This window comes from Pseudorasbora parva, chromosome 24, assembly GCF_024679245.1.
Source record: "Pseudorasbora parva isolate DD20220531a chromosome 24, ASM2467924v1, whole genome shotgun sequence".
NCBI lineage: Eukaryota > Metazoa > Chordata > Actinopteri > Cypriniformes > Gobionidae > Pseudorasbora > Pseudorasbora parva.
Window position 1 is genome coordinate 968,764 of NC_090195.1, and position 21,101 is coordinate 989,864.

Genomic DNA, 21,101 nt, shown 5'->3' on the forward strand with positions numbered 1-21,101 from the left:
ATTAGTAACTGCATAGAAACACCCTGGCAACCACTTAGGAACACCTTACTATAAACCGTGCAGAACATCTTTGCAACTGCATAGCAACACTATGGCAACCACCTAGGAACACACTATAATTACTCAGAACTCTTTGGCAGCTGCACAGTAACACCCTAGCAACCACCTAGGTACACCCTACTACAAACACACAGAACACCTTAGCTGCTGCATAGCAACACCCTGGCAACCACCTAGGTACACCCTATTAAAAACAATCAGAACATATTAGCAGCTGCATAGCAACACCCTGGCAGCCACCTAGGAACTAAAATCCATGCAGAACACTTTAGCAAACTGCAGAGCAACACCCTGGCAACCACCAAGGTACACCCTACTAAATAACATGCATAACATATTAGCAGATGCATAGCAACACACTAGCAACCACCTGGAAACACCTTACTAAAACCATGCAGAACACTTTAGCAGCTGCATAGCAACACCCTGGCAATGGGAACACATGGGAACACCCGTCTAAAACAATATAGAACACCATAGCAACACTCTAGCAACCACCAAGAAACACGCTAAAACATCTCATAGTACCTTAGCAACCGCATACCACTCTTCCAACCACCTAGCAAAGCACTAAATAGAACTCAGAACATCACAGCAATTGCATAGCAACACCCTGGCAACCACCTAGGAACACCCTACTAAAAACCACGCAGAACACATTAGCAACTGCATAGCAACACCATAGCAACCATTTAGTAACACACACGAAAAAATCTCTCAGAACATCATTGCAACTGCGTAGCAACCACACAAAACATTTCTCAAACACCTTAGCAACTGCATAGGAAAACCCCAACACACAAAGAACCATTCTACACCCTAGCAACCGCTTGATACGTTATTTACTTTACATTTATAATTGTCATTACTCTCAGTGGTGATTCCCATTACGTTCTCATTACTTTAATACAATGATTTTTAAAAATTAATATTCACGTGAATTAAAGGCAGTACAACAAATATTTTACACTATAAATAATATTAATCGGCTTTACAGTAATGAGAATCGGGTGACGTGAGAGTCTCTTATTCACTTTGCTTCTTGCGTTATGAGTACATTTACATTTACATTTACATTTATGCATTTGGCAGACGCTTTTATCCAAAGCGACTTACATTGCATTTTTAAGGTACACATTTTACATTTTTGTAAATTCTTACAAAATTAGTAAGTTGGAAGATTATCACCAAAAGCAATGATTCGTTACTTAGTCAAACAAATCTCAGTAAGCACAGTGGAATTATTATTATTATTATTATTATTATTATTATTATTATTATTATTATTATTTCTGGTGTATATGATGTTTATTAGTGTCAGGTTTGATCTGCCATAATAATAAATAGAGTCTGGACTCATGAATAATGCATTGAGGGTGATTTAACTGCCGGGTTTATTTGTTGTGTTCTAGATCAGAGAAGAGCAATGGAGAGGTTTGGTGACGTGTGTGTGTGTGTGTGTGTGTGTGTGTGTGTGTGTGTGTGTGTTTGTGTGTATCCGGCGCTCTTCAGCTGTGCAGGAAGCTCTTAAAGACACACAGCTGTATCGGAGCAGCTGATTGGCTGAGAGCCGTGTCCTCTGCAGAGAGACAAAGACACATCTCAAGGACTAGCAGACTAGATATAAACCAGATCATCATACCAGAAACCAGAACAAACCACTGTGGCAGCTCAGGTTAAAGGGTTACTTCAGTGATTTAGCATTAAAGGGTTAGTTCACCCAAAAATGAAATTTATGTCATTAAATTTGTCGCCGTGTTTGTGTTCAATCCTCAAATAAAGATTCGAATTGATTCATGATTCGGATCGCGTGTCAAACTGCTGAAATCACGAGACATTGGAGATCCGAATCATGAATTGATTCGCTGACTCATAACCGTTTGAATCTTTATCTGAGGACTGAACACAAACGCGGAAGAGAAGCCAATGCTGAATAAAGTCGTAGTTTTTGTTATTTTTGGACCCAAATGTATTTTGGATGCTTCAAGAGACTCTAATTAACCCACTGATGTCTCATATGGACTACTGTGATGATGTTTTTATTCCCTTTCTGGACATGGACAGTATAGTGTGCATACACTTGCATACGCTCTCGGACTAAATATAAAATATCTTAAACTGTGTGTGAAGATGAGCGGAGGTCTTACGGGTGTGGAACGAAAGTCATTAATGACATACATTTAATTTTTGGGTGAACTAACCTTTTAAGATTTGTATTTAAACTGGGTCATTAATGTAGATTATTTTTGAATTTAGTACCTTCTAGAGAAAAGAGAAAGAGCTCAAAAACGAGTTTAAAACACAAGCTATAATGACAGGGATACAATCTTAGTTTCGTCACATTTGCTGTTGTTAACACTATCGGGTCGGTTTAGGGTTTAGTGTGTGTGTACGTTAAAAAACCAACATAACAAAACATGCCAGATTCACACACGTCTGTTCCGGAAAAACCACTGAGCTTTTAGCGCCACCCAGTGGACATTTCACTTTGAAACTGTCGTGATATGTACCTATAGTACGTATTTTGTGGTTTTCAAAAATGTTGCCTTCATGCTTAATATCATGCTTAATATGTACCGTGGTTTTCTATGGTATGTTATGGTAATAATACTATATAAATATGAAACATTGCATTTTTTTATTATGCAGTTTAGTGTTGGTTTCATCGTTTTGTGTGTGATGGTTGGAGCAGGGTTTCCCAAATATGATAACACGCTTATAATTAAATCATAAAAAGGAATGTGCATGAAAACTGAACTCAAAACTAGTGCAGCATTTATGATTTCTCAGTGTCTTATATGAAAAAACAGTCTTATCCTTATCCATCTGACTGTATGCTTTACAAATATAGAGACCATATAGTCATCATAGGTTCTACCTAAATACTATAGTAAAACTATTGTAACACCACTGTCATCCACAACAACAAAATCAAGAAATGTGATGCGTTTCACAGTGTTTGAAGATCATTTTAAATGAATTTATTGTGACTGCATGACATGGTAGCATAACTGATGCTATACTTACTGTGGTATTTTGGCAGAGACTGTGTTTACCATGGTACAGTTTTGTAAATGAGTGTCTGAATGAGCACAACGCTCATAATCTCACAAACGTGCTGTCACGGGTTTGTTTGTTTTGACAGATTAATATCACAGACGCACTACAGAAAACATCTGAATATCTGCAGAGTCAGGCATTTACAGTCAGATCTGTGAAGGTGTAAACTGATGTCCCAAGTCATTCATAACTAGTGCTAGTGCTCATAATGATTCAATGTGTAACTCGATTGTGTAACTGCAGTAAGCTAGTAACTAGCAACGACCTAGCAACACACTAAAAATCGCTCAGAACACCTTGGGAAATGCATAGAAACCACTTAGGAACACACTAAAAACCACTCAGAACAACTTAGCAACTGCATAGCAACACACTAGAAACCACCTTGGAACATACAATAACCATTCAAAACACCTCTGCAACTGCATAGCAACACTCTAGCAACCACCTAGTAACACAATACAATTCACTCAGAACAACTTAGCAACTGCATAGCAACACACTAGAAACCCCCTTTGAACATACAATAACCATTCAAAACACCTCTGCAACTGCATAGCAACACTCTAGCAACCACCTAGTAACACAATACAATTCACTCAGAACAACTTAGCAACTGCATAGCAACACACTAGAAACCACCTTGGAACATACAATAACCATTCAAAACACCTCTGCAACTGCATAGCAACACTCTAGCAACCACCTAGTAACACAATACAATTCACTCAGAACAACTTAGCAACTGCATAGCAACACACTAGAAACCACCTAAGAATATACTAAAATCACTCAGAGCACCTTAGCAACTGCATAGGAACCACCTAAGAACACACTCTAGCAACTGCATAGCAATCCCCTAGAAACCACATAGGAACATAATAAAAACCCTCAGAAAACACTTTAGCAACTGCATAGGAACACTCTAGCAACCACCTAGTAACACAATACAATTCACTGTGATCAACTTAGCTACTGCATAGCAACACCAAGCAGCTACCTCAGAAAAAACATTCAGAACATTTTAGGGACTGCATAGAAACACCCTGGCAACCACCGAGCAAGATCACCAAGGAATACGTTAGCAACTACATAGCAACACCCTGGCAACCACCTAGCAACACACTAAAAACCCTCACAACACATTTTAGCAGCTGCATAGCAATGCCGTAGAAACCACCTTGTAATATAATAAAAATCATTCAGAACAACTTAGTAACTGCTGCTACACCATAGAAACCACCTAGCAACACACTAAAAATCATTCAGAACATTCTAGCAACTGCTTAGCAACACCCTGGAAACCAGCCACATCACAGCAGTGAGTTTTGCAGAGTTTTCTTCAGAATCAAGTTCAGCAGTTGTAGTTTTCTGATAAATCGCCATTTAAAATCTTTTTAATTTATCCGAAAACCTTCAGTAGATTTGTCTTCTGTCCTCTAATTAATTACACTGCAAAAATGCTTTTCTTAGTCAGTATTTTTGTCTCGTTTCTAGTCCAAACATCTACAAATTCTTAAAACAAGAAGCATTTACTAGACAAGCAAAAGTAATTGTCTTGTTTTGGGGAGTTTTTGTTTAAAATAAGATAAATAATCTGCCAATGGAGTAAGAAAAATAGTCTGGCAATTCACTGCTAATTTCACAGTACTTAGTCGAGAATTTCAACAGTCAGCAACACACTAAAACCCCGCAGAACATCTTAGCAACTGCATAGCTAGCAACACCTTAGCAACACAATAAAAACACTCAGAATACCTTCAAAATGGCATAGCAGCACCCTGGCATCCACCTTAAAACCACAACTGTATAGCAACAGAATAAAATGCACTCAGAACAACTTTACAACTGCATAGCTACACTCTAGCAACCACCTAGTAAAACCTTAAAAATAGCTCAGAACACCTTGGAAACTGCATAGAAACCGCTTAGGAACACACTAAACACCACTCAGAACAACAAAATACACAACAATACACAAAAAAATCACTCAGAACAACTTAACAACTGCATAGAAACACCCTGGCAACCACCTATGAACACACCAAAAAGAACCAACACTTCTTGTATAGCAACACCCTGGCAACCACCTATGAACACGCTAAAAACACAACTGCATAGCAACAGACTAAAAACAACTTAACAACTGCATAGCAACACCCTGGCAACCACCAAGAACACTAAATAATTCAGAACACAGCAACACACTTTAACAACTGCATAGCAACACCTTAGCAACCACCCTTATTCCCTCAGCACAGGTAACCCCTCACACACTCTCAATCGCAGTCACTCACACACACTTACACATATGCACGCACGCACGCACACACACACACACACACACACACACACACACTCAATCACTTTCACACCAGACACACAATTACTCTCACACACACACATGCGCGCGCACACACTCAATCGCACACACACACACACACACTCACACACACATACTCAGTTACTAGCGCGCACACACATGTTGGTCTATGTGGTTTACAGGGACTCCCATAGGCGTAATGGTTTTTATACTGTACAAACCGTATTTTCTATCCCCTTACACTGCCCCTAAACCTACCCATCACACACACACACACTGCCCCTAAACCTACCCATCACACACACACACACACACACACACACACACACACACACACACACACACACACACACACACACACACACACACACACTGCCCCTAAACCTACCCATCACAGGAAACATTCTGCATTTTTACTTTCTCAAAAAACATCATTTAGTGTGTTTTTAAGGCCATTTGAATTATGAGGACATTTGATATGTCCTCATAAACCACATTTATAGTGTAATACCAGTGTAATACCCATGTAGTAATACAAATTTGTGTCCTCATAAACCACATAAACAGGCTCACACACACACACACACACACACACACACACACACACACACACACACACACACACACACACACACACACACACACACACACACACACACACACACACACACACAGTCCCACAGTGGCAGAATCTATATTTGTCCTCCTCTACAGAAATGAAAGAGGCATTCTAATGAAGGACAGGAAGCGCAGCGGCTGGTTTCCTGTTTGCTCTGTTTGATGACGCGTCAGATGTGATGAAGAGCTTTCATCTTCCTCATCCGATGGGATTCTTTCACTTCTCCCTCATTTGATCTTTTCCTGCTCTTTGGATCTATCCCAGAGTTCTCGGTCTGTTTGCATGACACAGATGCATTTGCTGAGTTATGACACCGTTTGTGTGCATCCCATAATGCCAAAGCGTCTGTGCAGATAAATGTCAAAACTCACTGCCCTACAGAGGAACACAACGGGGACATTAATATTAATATTCATGATCCTGAGCAGCATTGGTCATGCATCAGTGGGAAATGGATTATGAATGTTAAAGCGGCGGTTCTGTGGTTTTTCTAGGCTTGGCTGTGTTTATGGGGCGCAGTATAACGTGTCATAAAGGTAGGGTAGGTAAGAATTGGTTAAAAAACTTTTTTTCCAAATTTGTTTAAACTTTCTTTATATATCAATACATAATTAAAATGTAAGTACTCTGAAAAAGAAAGTATAACATTTGAGTGTCTGTAGACCTCTCACGACTGTTTTAAAGACAGCTCATTATTTCCATTCACCCCACCTTCTCCCTTCTGGGCTCTTTCTAAAGCCACGCCCCCAAACACATGAACCCGCCTCACTGACCAATCAGCTGGAAGACGCATTATTGACCTGAGAGGGCTGAGACGGCACTAATCAATGTAGTGTCAGAATAACATGTAATAAAGCATCTATCTTTATCAGTATGAATATAAACAGATAAGATGTCTTTAGTACGCACTATCCAGCTAGAATACCGAAACTGGTAAAGTTTAAAATATATTTTTGTTTAATTCGGTAACGAGCTAGTTATATTTATAAGGAAAAGCTAAAAACGGGTAGCATCATGTTTTTCCAATAGCATCAGTTATACTGTGATGAAGATGAATTTGGTGTAAGATTCATAACATACACTGTGTTTTGCATGTAAGAGTTTCCGTGATGAAAGCATTGCTGATTAGCAGTAGCTAACGCTAACTTAGCTCTAAAACAGTTCCTGGATGCGGTGTACTAGCTTTTACACATGCATTCTGTTATCTAAAGTTACATTTTGCGCAATTCAACACGACAGCGATCAACTTGAGCTAAGCATATTGAGTATTTATCATCTCTACTAATGGCTAAGTGTATAATATTGCAACTTTATGCTCAGTAATGTTATGTTAGCTATATTAGGCAGCTTCATGTGCTAGCTATACACGCTTCATGAAAAGATAAACCAAAAAAAATTATAATCAAAATGAAAGATGACCTGTCCAGCAGAAATACAGCAGCAATGTAGTTCCCTCAGTTCGCCATCGTGTGAAAGCCACGCCCATATTTACTCGCGTTTGATTTCTTTGTTTAGACTTTCTGTGCATTGCCTTTACATGTAGATCTGCTGTCTTCCTGTTTTGCATTGTTTGCCTTCGCTGACTGCTAAACCCGGCACCGTGCATTTTGAATCCTTTTGCTCTTACTAGGGGTGTGCGCTCATGTGGGCGGGTCCTGTAGCGAAAGCGGTGGTTGCCATGGTAGCGAGAGAGAGTGACAGTCGCCCAAGCCAATCACTTGATTCGTCCCGAAGGAAAATAATGAGCGGTGTTAATTGCAGATTAAAGTCTAGAGTCACTCGGTTTTTATACTCTCCTTTTCAGAGTACTTACATTTTAATTATGTATTTTTTTTTATTTTTTTTATTTAGTTCTTTTTGGTCAACAATCAAAATTCCAGTTGCAATCATTTTACACAAAATAGCACTAGTCATATGGGTACATACATACAATACTGCATATGCATGCACACATACATAACCATAAAATAAATACATTTTTTTTTTTTTTTTTATAAAAAATAAAAAAAATAAAGTTTACACTCTTATTGACCAAAGGTGTAGGCTGAAGCTAAAGCTTATTATGCATACCCTTAACTCCACACAAGCTGCACTAATTGACATTAATTTAATACATCAAATATCAGATATTCTCAATGTGTGTTTGGAAGAACATACATCGTTATTATTATATTTTTCATATTTATTATTATTATTATTACCATTATCATTTCCATTACCACTACCATCAGTCATCATTGCCATCATCATTTGTTATATTTTTTCATAACTAGTCCTTTATAAATTATTTTAAACTGTATTAATGAATTAGCCTTTTTTAATTCATCAGGGAAGCTATTCCACACCTGAACACCTTTATTTGATGGGCAGTTTCTTCTTAAATTGGTTCTACAATATGGTATATCAAACACATATGTCCCTCTAAGAGCATAATTACTGTCTCTCAAATTAAACAAATTAAATGTATTGACATATAAAGAAAGTTTAAACAAATTTGGACAAAACGCAATGGTCTTAGATTGGTCAGATGGCCAAATGTAGTTTCCTGTATTTTTATTGGCTGAAGTGCCGAGCACAGGTTAAGGCCACGCCCCTTCCCATTACAGCAGAAGTCACATCTGCGGAGACTAGCGAGGGTTTATGATGTCACCAACCCAGGAAGAAGCTTGTTGTAGTCCAAACCGGCCATTTTTGTAGGCAATAAACTGCAGTAACTATAAAAGACAATATCTCCGTTTGCAGTGAACTTTCAGCGCTGTAACTTTGCAGAGACGGTTTATGCTCAAGCAGCGACATTACACACTAACTAAAGTTACACAAGTCACATCACAGCAACATTACACACTAACTAAAGTTAAACAAGTCAAATCACATGCAGACACCTCTTTAAATTCATCTTCTCTGATCGTCTGTGTAAGAATATTCACCTTAAAACATCAGAGATTAGCATTAAGGTCAAAGGTCAGCTGGAGATGCAGAGTTGTTGTATTTAAAGGAGTAGTACATTTGCTGCAGGTGTTCATGTGTGTGTGTGTGTGTGTGTCTGATCACAGTTTGATTCGCCATGACGACAGAAACAGAGAGTAAAGCAGAGCAGGGGGCCAGTGCGGCTCCGCCCCTCGACAACCAGCTTCCTCCTGCCGCCGCCCACAGCACACCTGTGAGGAAAGAACAGGTACACCCTCTGATCGTCACGGTAACGCTACAGCATACATCACATAGAGACACGCATCATAAACACACACACACACACACACACACACACACACACACACACACACACACACACACACTCTCATACACTCTTACTCACTCAAACATACTCTTGTGTGCACACACACACACACACACACACACACACACACACACTCTCATACACTCTTACTCACTCAAACATACTCTTGTGTGCACACACACACACACACACACACACACACACACACACACACACACTCTCATACACTCTTACTCACTCAAACATACTCTTGTGTGCACACACACACACACACACACACACACACACACACACACACACGCGTTTGTTTTTGTGAAATGTGGGGACATTCTATAGGCGTAATGGTTTTTAAACTGTACAAACCGTATTTTATTACACAAAAATATTTCACCAAAACATGCCCACACTGACTCACACACACTCGCACACACACACACTCAGGTGTCAGTGTGTCATTATATGTGTGTGTTTCTCTGTGACGGTCAGGCCGGGGAGTGTGAGGTGGGCGGAGTCCCGCAGGGGAGAGCCAATCAGCAGCTGCCCGAGGACGACGCCGCCTCCCATTGGTCCTCCTCCAGTAAACTGACCCGATCTCCGGTGAAAGTGACCAAGAAACCCAAGAACATGCAGTGCAAGATCACACTCCTGGACGGCTCCGACTACACCTGCGTGGTGGAGGTGAGACACACACACACACACACACACACACACACACACACACACACTGCAAGATCACACTCCTGGACGGCTCCGACTACACCTGCGTGGTGGAGGTGAGACACACACACACACACACACACACACACACACACACACACACACACACACTGCAAGATCACACTCCTGGACGGCTCCGACTACACCTGCGTGGGGGAGGTGACACACACACACACACACACACACTCACACACACACACTGCAAGATCACACTCCTGGACGGCTCCGACTACACCTGCGTGGTGGAGGTGAGACACACACACACACACACACACACACACACACACTCTGCAAGATCACACTCCTGGACGGCTCCGACTACACCTGCGTGGTGGAGGTGAGACACACACACACACACACACACACACACACACACACACACACTCTGCAAGATCACACTCCTGGACGGCTCCGACTACACCTGCGTGGTGGAGGTGAGACACACACACACACACACACACACACACTCTGCAAGATCACACTCCTGGACGGCTCCGACTACACCTGCGTGGTGGAGGTGAGACACACACACACACACACACACACACACACACACTCTGCAAGATCACACTCCTGGACGGCTCCGACTACACCTGCGTGGTGGAGGTGAGACACACACACACACACACACACACACACACACACACTCTGCAAGATCACACTCCTGGACGGCTCCGACTACACCTGCGTGGTGGAGGTGAGACACACACACACACACACACACACACACTCTGCAAGATCACACTCCTGGACGGCTCCGACTACACCTGCGTGGTGGAGGTGAGACACACACACACACACACACACACACACACACACACACACACACACACACTCTGCAAGATCACTCTCCTGGACGGCTCCGACTACACCTGCGTGGTGGAGGTGAGACACACACACACACACACACACACACTGCAAGATCACACTCCTGGACGGCTCCGACTACACCTGCGTGGTGGAGGTGAGACACACACACACACACACACACTCACACACACACACTGCAAGATCACACTCCTGGACGGCTCCGACTACACCTGCGTGGTGGAGGTGAGACACACACACACACACACACACACACACACACACACACACACACACACACTGCAAGATCACACTCCTCGAGGACTCCGACTACACCTTTGTGGTGGAGGTGAGACATACACACACACACACACACACACACACACACTCACACATACACACTGCAAGATCACACTCCTGTACGGCTCCGACTACACCTGCGTGGTGGAGGTGAGACGAGACACACACACACACACACACACACACACACACACACACACACACACACACACTGCAAGATCACACTCCTCGAGGACTCCGACTACACCTTTGTGGTGGAGGTGAGACGAGACACACACACACACACACACACACACACACACACACACTGCAAGATCACACTCCTCGAGGACTCCGACTACACCTGCGTGGTGGAGGTGAGACACACACACACACACACACACACACACACACACACACACACACACACTGCAAGATCACACTCCTCGAGGACTCCGACTACACCTTTGTGGTGGAGGTGAGACATACACACACACACACACACACTCACACATACACACTGCAAGATCACACTCCTGTACGGCTCCGACTACACCTGCGTGGTGGAGGTGAGACACAAACACACACACACACACACAAACACACACACACTGCAAGATCACACTCCTTGACGGCTCCGACTACACCAGTGTGGTGGAGGTGAGACATACACACACTCTCACACACACCAACACACACACACACACACTTCTTTAGTGACATTGTTGATCTTGTGTCTAAAGACACAATGCCAGCGCCGCCGCTGGCTCCTGTAAACCCAACCAAGCTCGTTGATGTGTGTGTGTGTGTTGTGCGAGTGTGTGTGTGTGTTGATCCAGAAGAAATGACCATATAAGGAGTTCCGCCCTTTATGACATCATACAGGGCCATACTAAAAAAAAACTCCCTGAAACTTGTCTGAATCCTGAAGGAGTGTATTCGGCACAGAAATATTTGGCCAACTTGTGTTTTGAAACTCAGTCCATGTTTATCGTGAGAACTCTTGAACAGTGTAAATAAGCCAGAATGCAGGAAATGGCGTTAGACATCCGCTTTAATTTGATTATTTCTCTCTCTACAGAAGCGCGATAAAGGTCAGATTCTGTTCGACAAAGTGTGTGAACATCTCAATCTCCTGGAGAAAGATTACTTCGGCATCACATTCCGCGATGTGGAGAATCAAAAGGTACAAGTTCACTCACACAGACGCAGTGAAGCTTTGATTCAGTGAGTCGTGATTCATCTGAACGCTTCGTTCGTTTCAGAACTGGCTGGATCCTGCCAAAGACATGAAGAAGCAGATCCGAGGTGAAGCGGAGAAACATCTGCTGCGCTTGAGCTCGTGATCTTTATATTTTCTATTTATATTTCTATTGTTTTCTTTATATTTCTCCTCAGGTGTCGCTTGGAACTTCTCATTCAACGTGAAGTTTTATCCTCCAGAACCGGCGCTGCTGTCTGAAGACATCACCAGGTCCGACTCATTCACACTCAGATCTGTACAAATATGAAGTAGAAAAAGATTAAAGCAGGGCTCGACATTAACGCTTAAGTGGATTTATTGAAGGGGACTCGCCTGCCGCCCCCTACTGGTGGTTTAGTTTCATGTTTAAACATACTTATCAACATTTCTTATTTCTTATTCAAAAATACAAATCTCACAACATTATTTTAATGCAGTTGTAATTTTTCAATGTAAATTATTTAATTAGATTCAGGGCTTGACATTAAGCATGTTCATGCGCTTGTCCAAGTAAAAAATGTGTTTGTCCAGAAAAAAGTTCGAAATCTTTTTAATTGAGTGTGTGTGTGTGTGTGTGTGTGTGTGTGTGTGTGTGTGTGTGTGTGTGTGTGTGTGTGTGTGTGTGTGTGTGTGTGTGTGTGTGTGTGTGTGTGTGTGTGTGTGTGTGTGTGTGTGTGTGTGTGTTGTAACTATAATTTATTCTGAAGCAATATTCTCACCAGTGTTCAATCAGCTTTGACATATTTAAATCTGCATATTTGTGATTTTTATTTTTTTATTGAATCATTTGAAATTTGTGATATTTGTACCTTTTATAAAGGGCATTTCCCCCTAATCTTATTAAATATAGGCTATGCTTCAGGTTTAATTTGATATTGTTAAATTTGATCAATACATTAAATTAAATTAAGACACTATAAGGGCTGTTAACAATACAATTATATAATTTACACTGAAAAATTACAACTGCATTAAATAATGTTTTGAAATTTGTAGTTTTAAAAAGACAAAAAAGAAATGTTGGAAAGTATGTTTAAACATAAAACTAAACCTCCAGTAGGGGGCAGCAGATGGCTGTCTTAATGAGTGAGTCACTGAGTCGTTCATTCAAACGATTCATTCAAACACTGAATCGGTCAGTAAAACACTTGGTGCTGTGAGACGCGTGTGAATGATTCTCGCTGCTGAAATGGAAGAAAAGCACTCAATATTGCATCTTAAATCTAAGTGACTTTAAGTAAATGTAAGTGATTGTTAATTAATTGTTTACGAAACTGTCATATAAAAGCAGTGTCACTTTCAGTCGTGATGGTCTTCAGGAAACAGCTTAAACGCTTGTGTTGTAATCTTTCCTCGAGAGGCTGCACGAGCGTCAAAAGCGCGACCTTATTATCGTCAGTTCATCATATATTATCGACTATCGATCGCCACTTACACTAAATTAATGCTCAATCATTCGTGCATTTTGGTGATTCGCTAGTTAATTTTTGTTTTAATCAGGCTCTTGTCTGTCGGGCAAGTAAAATTATTTTTCATTTGTCCCTTCAAAAAATCCACTTAGACAAGCGGACAAGCGTTAATGTCGAGCCCTGAGATTGTTAACAGCCCTATAGTGTCTTATTTTAATTTAATGTATTGATCAAATGTAAGAATATAAAATGAAACCTAAAAGCATAGCCTATATTTAATAAGATTAGGGGAAAATGCCCTTTATAAAAGGTAAAAATATCACAAATATGCAGATTTAACTCTGGTGAGAATATTACTTCAGAATAAATGATATTTACAACACACAAAAATAAAAATCAAACTTACTTCTGGACAAGTGAATGACATGAACATCCTTAAAGCGATAGTTCAGCCAATAATGAGCCTGATGTTGATCTGCTGACCCCAGGGCATCATAGGTGTGTGTGTTTCTTCAGGAGAACACTGATGAAGATTTTTAACTCAACCGTTGCTGTCTGCCGGTCATAATGATGTGAATCGGGAACAATTCTATAAGAGTAAAAAAACATGCTTAGACAACACACACACACACACACACACCTGCTGCTCATGACGACACACTGATGTCTAAAGACACGAACCGATCGGTGTCTGAGAGAAACTCAACAGTATTTATGATATTTTTACCTCATATCAGACGAATCTCATATAGTGTTCCCGTCCGCTGTTACATCCGTCTGTCGAGGTGAAACTGAGGCGATCATAGATATATATTATGTAGACTCATCATTCGGTCGATTTGTGCAGGCTCTAATGAGGAATATATATATATATATCTATGATCACGCCAGTTTGACGGCAGTAATAGCGGATGGGAACACTAGATGAGATTCGTCTGATATGAGGATCTATATATATATATATCTATGATCACGCCAGTTTGACGGCAGTAATAGCGGATGGGAACACTAGATGAGATTCGTCTGATATGAGGATCTATATATATATATCTATGATCACGCCAGTTTGACGGCAGTAATAGCGGATGGGAACACTAGATGAGATTCGTCTGATATGAGGATCTATATATATATATATCTATGATCACGCCAGTTTGACGGCAGTAATAGCGGATGGGAACACTAGATGAGATTCGCCTGATATGAGGGTCTATATATATATATATCTATGATCACGCCAGTTTGACGGCAGTAATAGCGGATGGGAACACTAGATGAGATTCGTCTGATATGAGGTCTATATATATATATCTATGATCACGCCAGTTTGACGGTAGTAATAGCGGATGGGAACACTAGATGAGATTCGTCCGATATGAGGATCTATATATATATATATCAATGATCACACCAGTTTGACGGCAGTAATAGCGGATGGGAACACTAGATGAGATTCGCCTGATATGAGGATCTATATATATATATATATATATCTATGATCACGCCAGTTTGACGGCTGTAATAGCGGATGGGAACACTAGATGAGATTCGCCTGATATGAGGATCTATATATATATATCTATGATCACGCCAGTTTGACGGCAGTAATAGCGGATGGGAACACTAGATGAGATTCGCCTGATATGAGGATCTATATATATATATCTATGATCACGCCAGTTTGACGGCAGTAATAGCGGATGGGAACACTAGATGAGATTCGCCTGATATGAGGGTCTATATATATATATCTATGATCACGCCAGTTTGACGGCAGTAATAGCGGATGGGAACACTAGATGAGATTCGTCTGATATGAGGTCTATATATATATATCTATGATCACGCCAGTTTGACGGTAGTAATAGCGGATGGGAACACTAGATGAGATTCGTCCGATATGAGGATCTATATATATATATATCTATGATCACACCAGTTTGACGGCAGTAATAGCGGATGGGAACACTAGATGAGATTCGCCTGATATGAGGATCTATATATATATATCTATGATCACGCCAGTTTGACGGCAGTAATAGCGGATGGGAACACTAGATGAGATTCGCCTGATATGAGGATCTATATATATATATATCTATGATCACGCCAGTTTGACGGCTGTAATAGCGGATGGGAACACTAGATGAGATTCGCCTGATATGAGGATCTATATATATATATCTATGATCACGCCAGTTTGACGGCAGTAATAGCGGATGGGAACACTAGATGAGATTCGTCTGATATGAGGATCTATATATATATATCTATGATCGCCCCAGTTTGACGGCAGTAATAGCGGATGGGAACACTAGATGAGATTTGTCTGATATGAGGATCTATATATATATATATATCTATGATCGCCCCAGTTTGACGGCAGTAATAGCGGATGGGAACACTAGATGAGATTCGTCTGATATAAGGATCTATATATATATATCTATGATCGCCCCAGTTTGACAGCAGTAATAGCGGATGGGAACACTAGATGAGATTCGTCTGATATGAGGATCTATATATATATATCTATGATCACGCCAGTTTGACAGCAGTAATAGCGGATGGGAACACTAGATGAGATTCGCCTGATATGAGGATCTATATATATATATATATATCTATGATCACGCCAGTTTGACGGTAGTAATAGCGGATGAGAACACTAGATGAGATTCGTCTGATATGAGGATCTATATATATATATCTTTGATCGCCCCAGTTTGACGGCAGTAACAGCGGATGGGAACACTAGATGAGATTCGTCTGATATGAGGATCTATATATATATATATATATATATATATATATATATATGATCACGCCAGTTTGACGGTAGTAATAGCGGATGGGAACACTAGATCAGATTCGTCTGATATGAGGATCTATATATATATATCTATGATCGCCCCCGTTTGACGGCAGTAATAGCGGATGGGAACACTAGATGAGATTCGCCTGATATGAGGATCTATATATATATATATATGATCACGCCAGTTTGACGGCAGTAATAGCGGATGGGAACACTAGATGAGATTCGCCTGATATGAGGATCTATATATATATATATCTATGATCACGCCAGTTTGACGGCAGTAATAGCGGATGAGAACACTAGATGAGATTCGCCTGATATGAGGATCTATATATATATATCTATGATCGCCCCAGTTTGACGGCAGTAATAGCGGATGGTAACACTAGATGAGATTTGTCTGATTTGAGGATCTATATATATATATATCTATGATCACGCCAGTTTGACGGCAGTAATAGCGGATGGGAACACTAGATGAGATTCGTCTGATATGAGGATCTATATATATATATCTATGATCGCCCCAGTTTGACGGGAGTAATAGCGGATGGGAACACTAGATGAGATTCGTCTGATACGAGGCTCTATATATATATATCTATGATCGCCCCAGTTTGACGGCAGTAATAGCGGATGGGAACACTAGATGAGATTCGCCTGATACGAGGCTCTATATATATATATATCTATGATCGCCCCAGTTTGACGGCAGTAATAGCGGATGGGAACACTAGATGAGATTCGCCTGATATGAGGATCTATATATATATATCTATGATCACGCCAGTTTGACGGCAGTAATAGCGGATGGGAACACTAGATGAGATTCGCCTGATATGAGGATCTATATATATATATCTATGATCACGCCAGTTTGACGGTAGTAATAGCGGATGGGAACACTAGATGAGATTCGCCTGATATGAGGATCTATATATATATATCTATGATCACGCCAGTTTGACAGCAGTAATAGCGGATGGGAACACTAGATGAGATTCGCCTGATACGAGGCTCTATATATATATATATCTATGATCGTCCCAGTTTGACGGCAGTAATAGCGGATGGGAACACTAGATGAGATTCACCTGATATGAGGATCTATATATATATATATCTATGATCACGCCAGTTTGACGGCAGTCATAGCGGATGGGAACACTAGATGAGATTCGCCTGATACGAGGATCTATATATATATATCTATGATCACGCCAGTCTGACGGCAGTAATAGCGGATGGGAACACTAGATGAGATTCGCCTGATACGAGGATCTATATATATATATCTATGATCGCCCCAGTTTGACGGCAGTAATAGCGGATGGGAACACTAGATGAGATTCGTCTGATATGAGGATCTATATATATATATCTTTGATCGCCCCAGTTTGATCGCCCCAGTTTGATGAGGATCTATATATATATATCTTTGATCGCCCCAGTTTGACGGCAGTAATAGCGGATGGGAACACTAGATGAGATTCGTCTGATATGAGGATCTATATATATATATCTATGATCGCCCCAGTTTGACGGCAGTAATAGCGGATGGGAACACTAGATGAGATTCGCCTGATTTGAGGATCTATATATATATATATCTATGATCACGCCAGTTTGACGGCAGTAATAGCGGATGGGAACACTAGATGAGATTCGCCTGATATGAGGATCTATATATATATATCTATGATCACGCCAGTTTGACGGTAGTAATAGCGGATGGGAACACTAGATGAGATTCGTCTGATATGAGGATCTATATATATATATCTATGATCACGCCAGTTTGACGGCAGTAATAGCGGATGGGAACACTAGATGAGATTCGCCTGATATGAGGATCTATATATATATATATCTATGATCACGCCAGTTTGACGGCAGTAATAGCGGATGGGAACACTAGATGAGATTCGCCTGATATGAGGATCTATATATATATATCTATGATCACGCCAGTTTGACGGTAGTAATAGCGGATGGGAACACTAGATGAGATTCGTCTGATATGAGGATCTATATATATATATCTATGATCACGCCAGTTTGACGGCAGTAATAGCGGATGGGAACACTAGATGAGATTCGTCTGATATGAGGATCTATATATATATATCTATGATCACGCCAGTTTGACGGCAGTAATAGCGGATGGGAACACTAGATGAGATTCGTCTGATATGAGGATCTATATATATATATCTATGATCACGCCAGTTTGACGGCAGTAATAGCGGATGGGAACACTAGATGAGATTCGCCTGATATGAGGATCTATATATATATATCTATGATCACGCCAGTTTGACGGTAGTAATAGCGGATGGGAACACTAGATGAGATTCGTCTGATATGAGGATCTATATATATATATCTATGATCACGCCAGTTTGACGGCAGTAATAGCGGATGGGAACACTAGATGAGATTCGTCTGATATGAGGATCTATATATATATATCTATGATCACGCCAGTTTGACGGCAGTAATAGCGGATGGGAACACTAGATGAGATTCGCCTGATATGAGGATCTATATATATATATCTATGATCACGCCAGTTTGACGGCAGTAATAGCGGATGGGAACACTAGATGAGATTCGCCTGATATGAGGATCTATATATATATCTATGATCGCCCCAGTTTGACGGCAGTAATAGCGGATGGGAACACTAGATGAGATTCGCCTGATATGAGGATCTATATATATATATATCTATGATCGCGCCAGTTTGACGGCAGTAATAGCGGATGGGAACACTAGATGAGATTCGTCTGATATGAGGATCTATATATATATATCTATGATCACGCCAGTTTGACGGCAGTAATAGCGGATGGGAACACTAGATGAGATTCGTCTGATATGAGGATCTATATATATATATCTATGATCACGCCAGTTTGACGGTAGTAATAGCGGATGGGAACACTAGATGAGATTCGTCTGATATGAGGTATAAAATATCATAAATACTGTTGTGTTTCTCTCAGAAACCGATCGGTTCGTGTCTTAAGACATCAGTGTGTCGTCACGAGCAACAGGTGTGTGTGTGTTGTCTAAGCATGTTTTTTTACTCTCATAGAATTGTTCCCGATTCACATCATTATGACCGACACACAGCAACGGTTGAGTTAAAAATCTTCATTAGTGTTCTCCTGAAGAAACACACACACCTATGATGCCCTGGGGTCAGCAGATCAACATCAGGCTCATCTATGGCTCAACTATCCCTTTAATGTCGAGCCCTGATTAAACAAATCTCTGTCTGTCAGATATTACCTGTGTTTACAGCTGAGGGATGACATTATTTCGGGTCGCTTGCCCTGCTCGTTCGCCACTCATACGGTTCTGGGTTCGTACACGGTTCAGTCGGAGCTGGGCGATCACGACCCCGACGAATACGGCTCCGAATACGTCAGTGAGTTTCGTTTCGCGCCTCATCAGACCAAAGAGATGGAGGAGAAAATCATGGACCTGCACAAGAACTACAAGTGAGTCTCGTCCTGCTTCTGTTCACGATGTGATTCAGACAGTCTGCAGTCAAACAAACTATATAACACCGGCCTAGTGGTTTTTGGATATTTTACTGCAAAAATACTACATTAGTGCACCTTTAATAGAACGTTCTTTCAACGTTATCTGGTCTTTGATAATGCGCTCATTTTTTAAAAAATGCTACCACTTTATTCTGAATGTTCAGAGAACATTTAAAAGTAACATCCCATAATATCTGAAGAATGATACAGTGGAGCGTTTCCCATGATGCAGTGCGGTTGTGTTTGTGTCTCTCAGAGGAATGACGCCGGCCGAAGCTGAGATGCATTTTCTGGAGAATGTAAAAAAACTGTCTATGTATGGAGTCGACCTCCATCATGCAAAGGTACACGTCAAACACACACACACACACACACACTCAATCACACGCACACATTCACACACACACACACACACACACACTCACTCGCACACACACACACACTCTCACTCGCACACACACACACACACACACACACACACACACACCCTCACTCGCTCGCACACACACACACTCACACACACACACGCGCACACACACACACACACACACACTCACTCGCACACACACTCTCACTCGCACACACACACACACACACACACACACACACACACACACACACACACACACACACACACACACACACACACTCACTCACTCATTTGCACACACACACACACACACACACACACACACGCACACATTCACACACACACACACACACACACACACACACACACACACACTCACTCGCACACACAATCAGACACACACACACACACACACACACAGTCACACACACACACTCAATCACACACACCCAATCCCAAGCACACATTCACACTCACACACACACTCACACACTCTCACACACACACTCGCACACACACACAGTCACATTAGCACACACACACACTCGCACACACACACACTCACTTGCACACACAGTCTCACACACTCAATTACACGCATTTA

General features: G+C 41.1%; 1 protein-coding gene across 11 annotated transcripts in view; it reads left to right on the forward strand.

Moving 5' to 3' along the window:
- Positions 1-21,101, forward strand: part of epb41l3a (erythrocyte membrane protein band 4.1-like 3a) — a 77,735-nt gene that overhangs the window by 13,426 nt on the left and 43,208 nt on the right. For 10 of the 11 annotated variants that reach the window (XM_067434750.1, XM_067434749.1, XM_067434748.1 and 7 more), the window contains exons 2-8: positions 9,116-9,237; positions 9,784-9,975; positions 12,182-12,286; positions 12,366-12,408; positions 12,499-12,574; positions 19,864-20,082; positions 20,384-20,471. In XM_067434750.1, the coding sequence (XP_067290851.1) occupies positions 9,127-9,237; positions 9,784-9,975; positions 12,182-12,286; positions 12,366-12,408; positions 12,499-12,574; positions 19,864-20,082; positions 20,384-20,471 (834 nt within the window). In that variant the 5' untranslated portion in view covers positions 9,116-9,126. The remainder of the gene's footprint in view (positions 1-9,115; positions 9,238-9,783; positions 9,976-12,181; positions 12,287-12,365; positions 12,409-12,498; positions 12,575-19,863; positions 20,083-20,383; positions 20,472-21,101) is intronic. The other variant, XM_067434754.1, reaches the window with a different exon arrangement.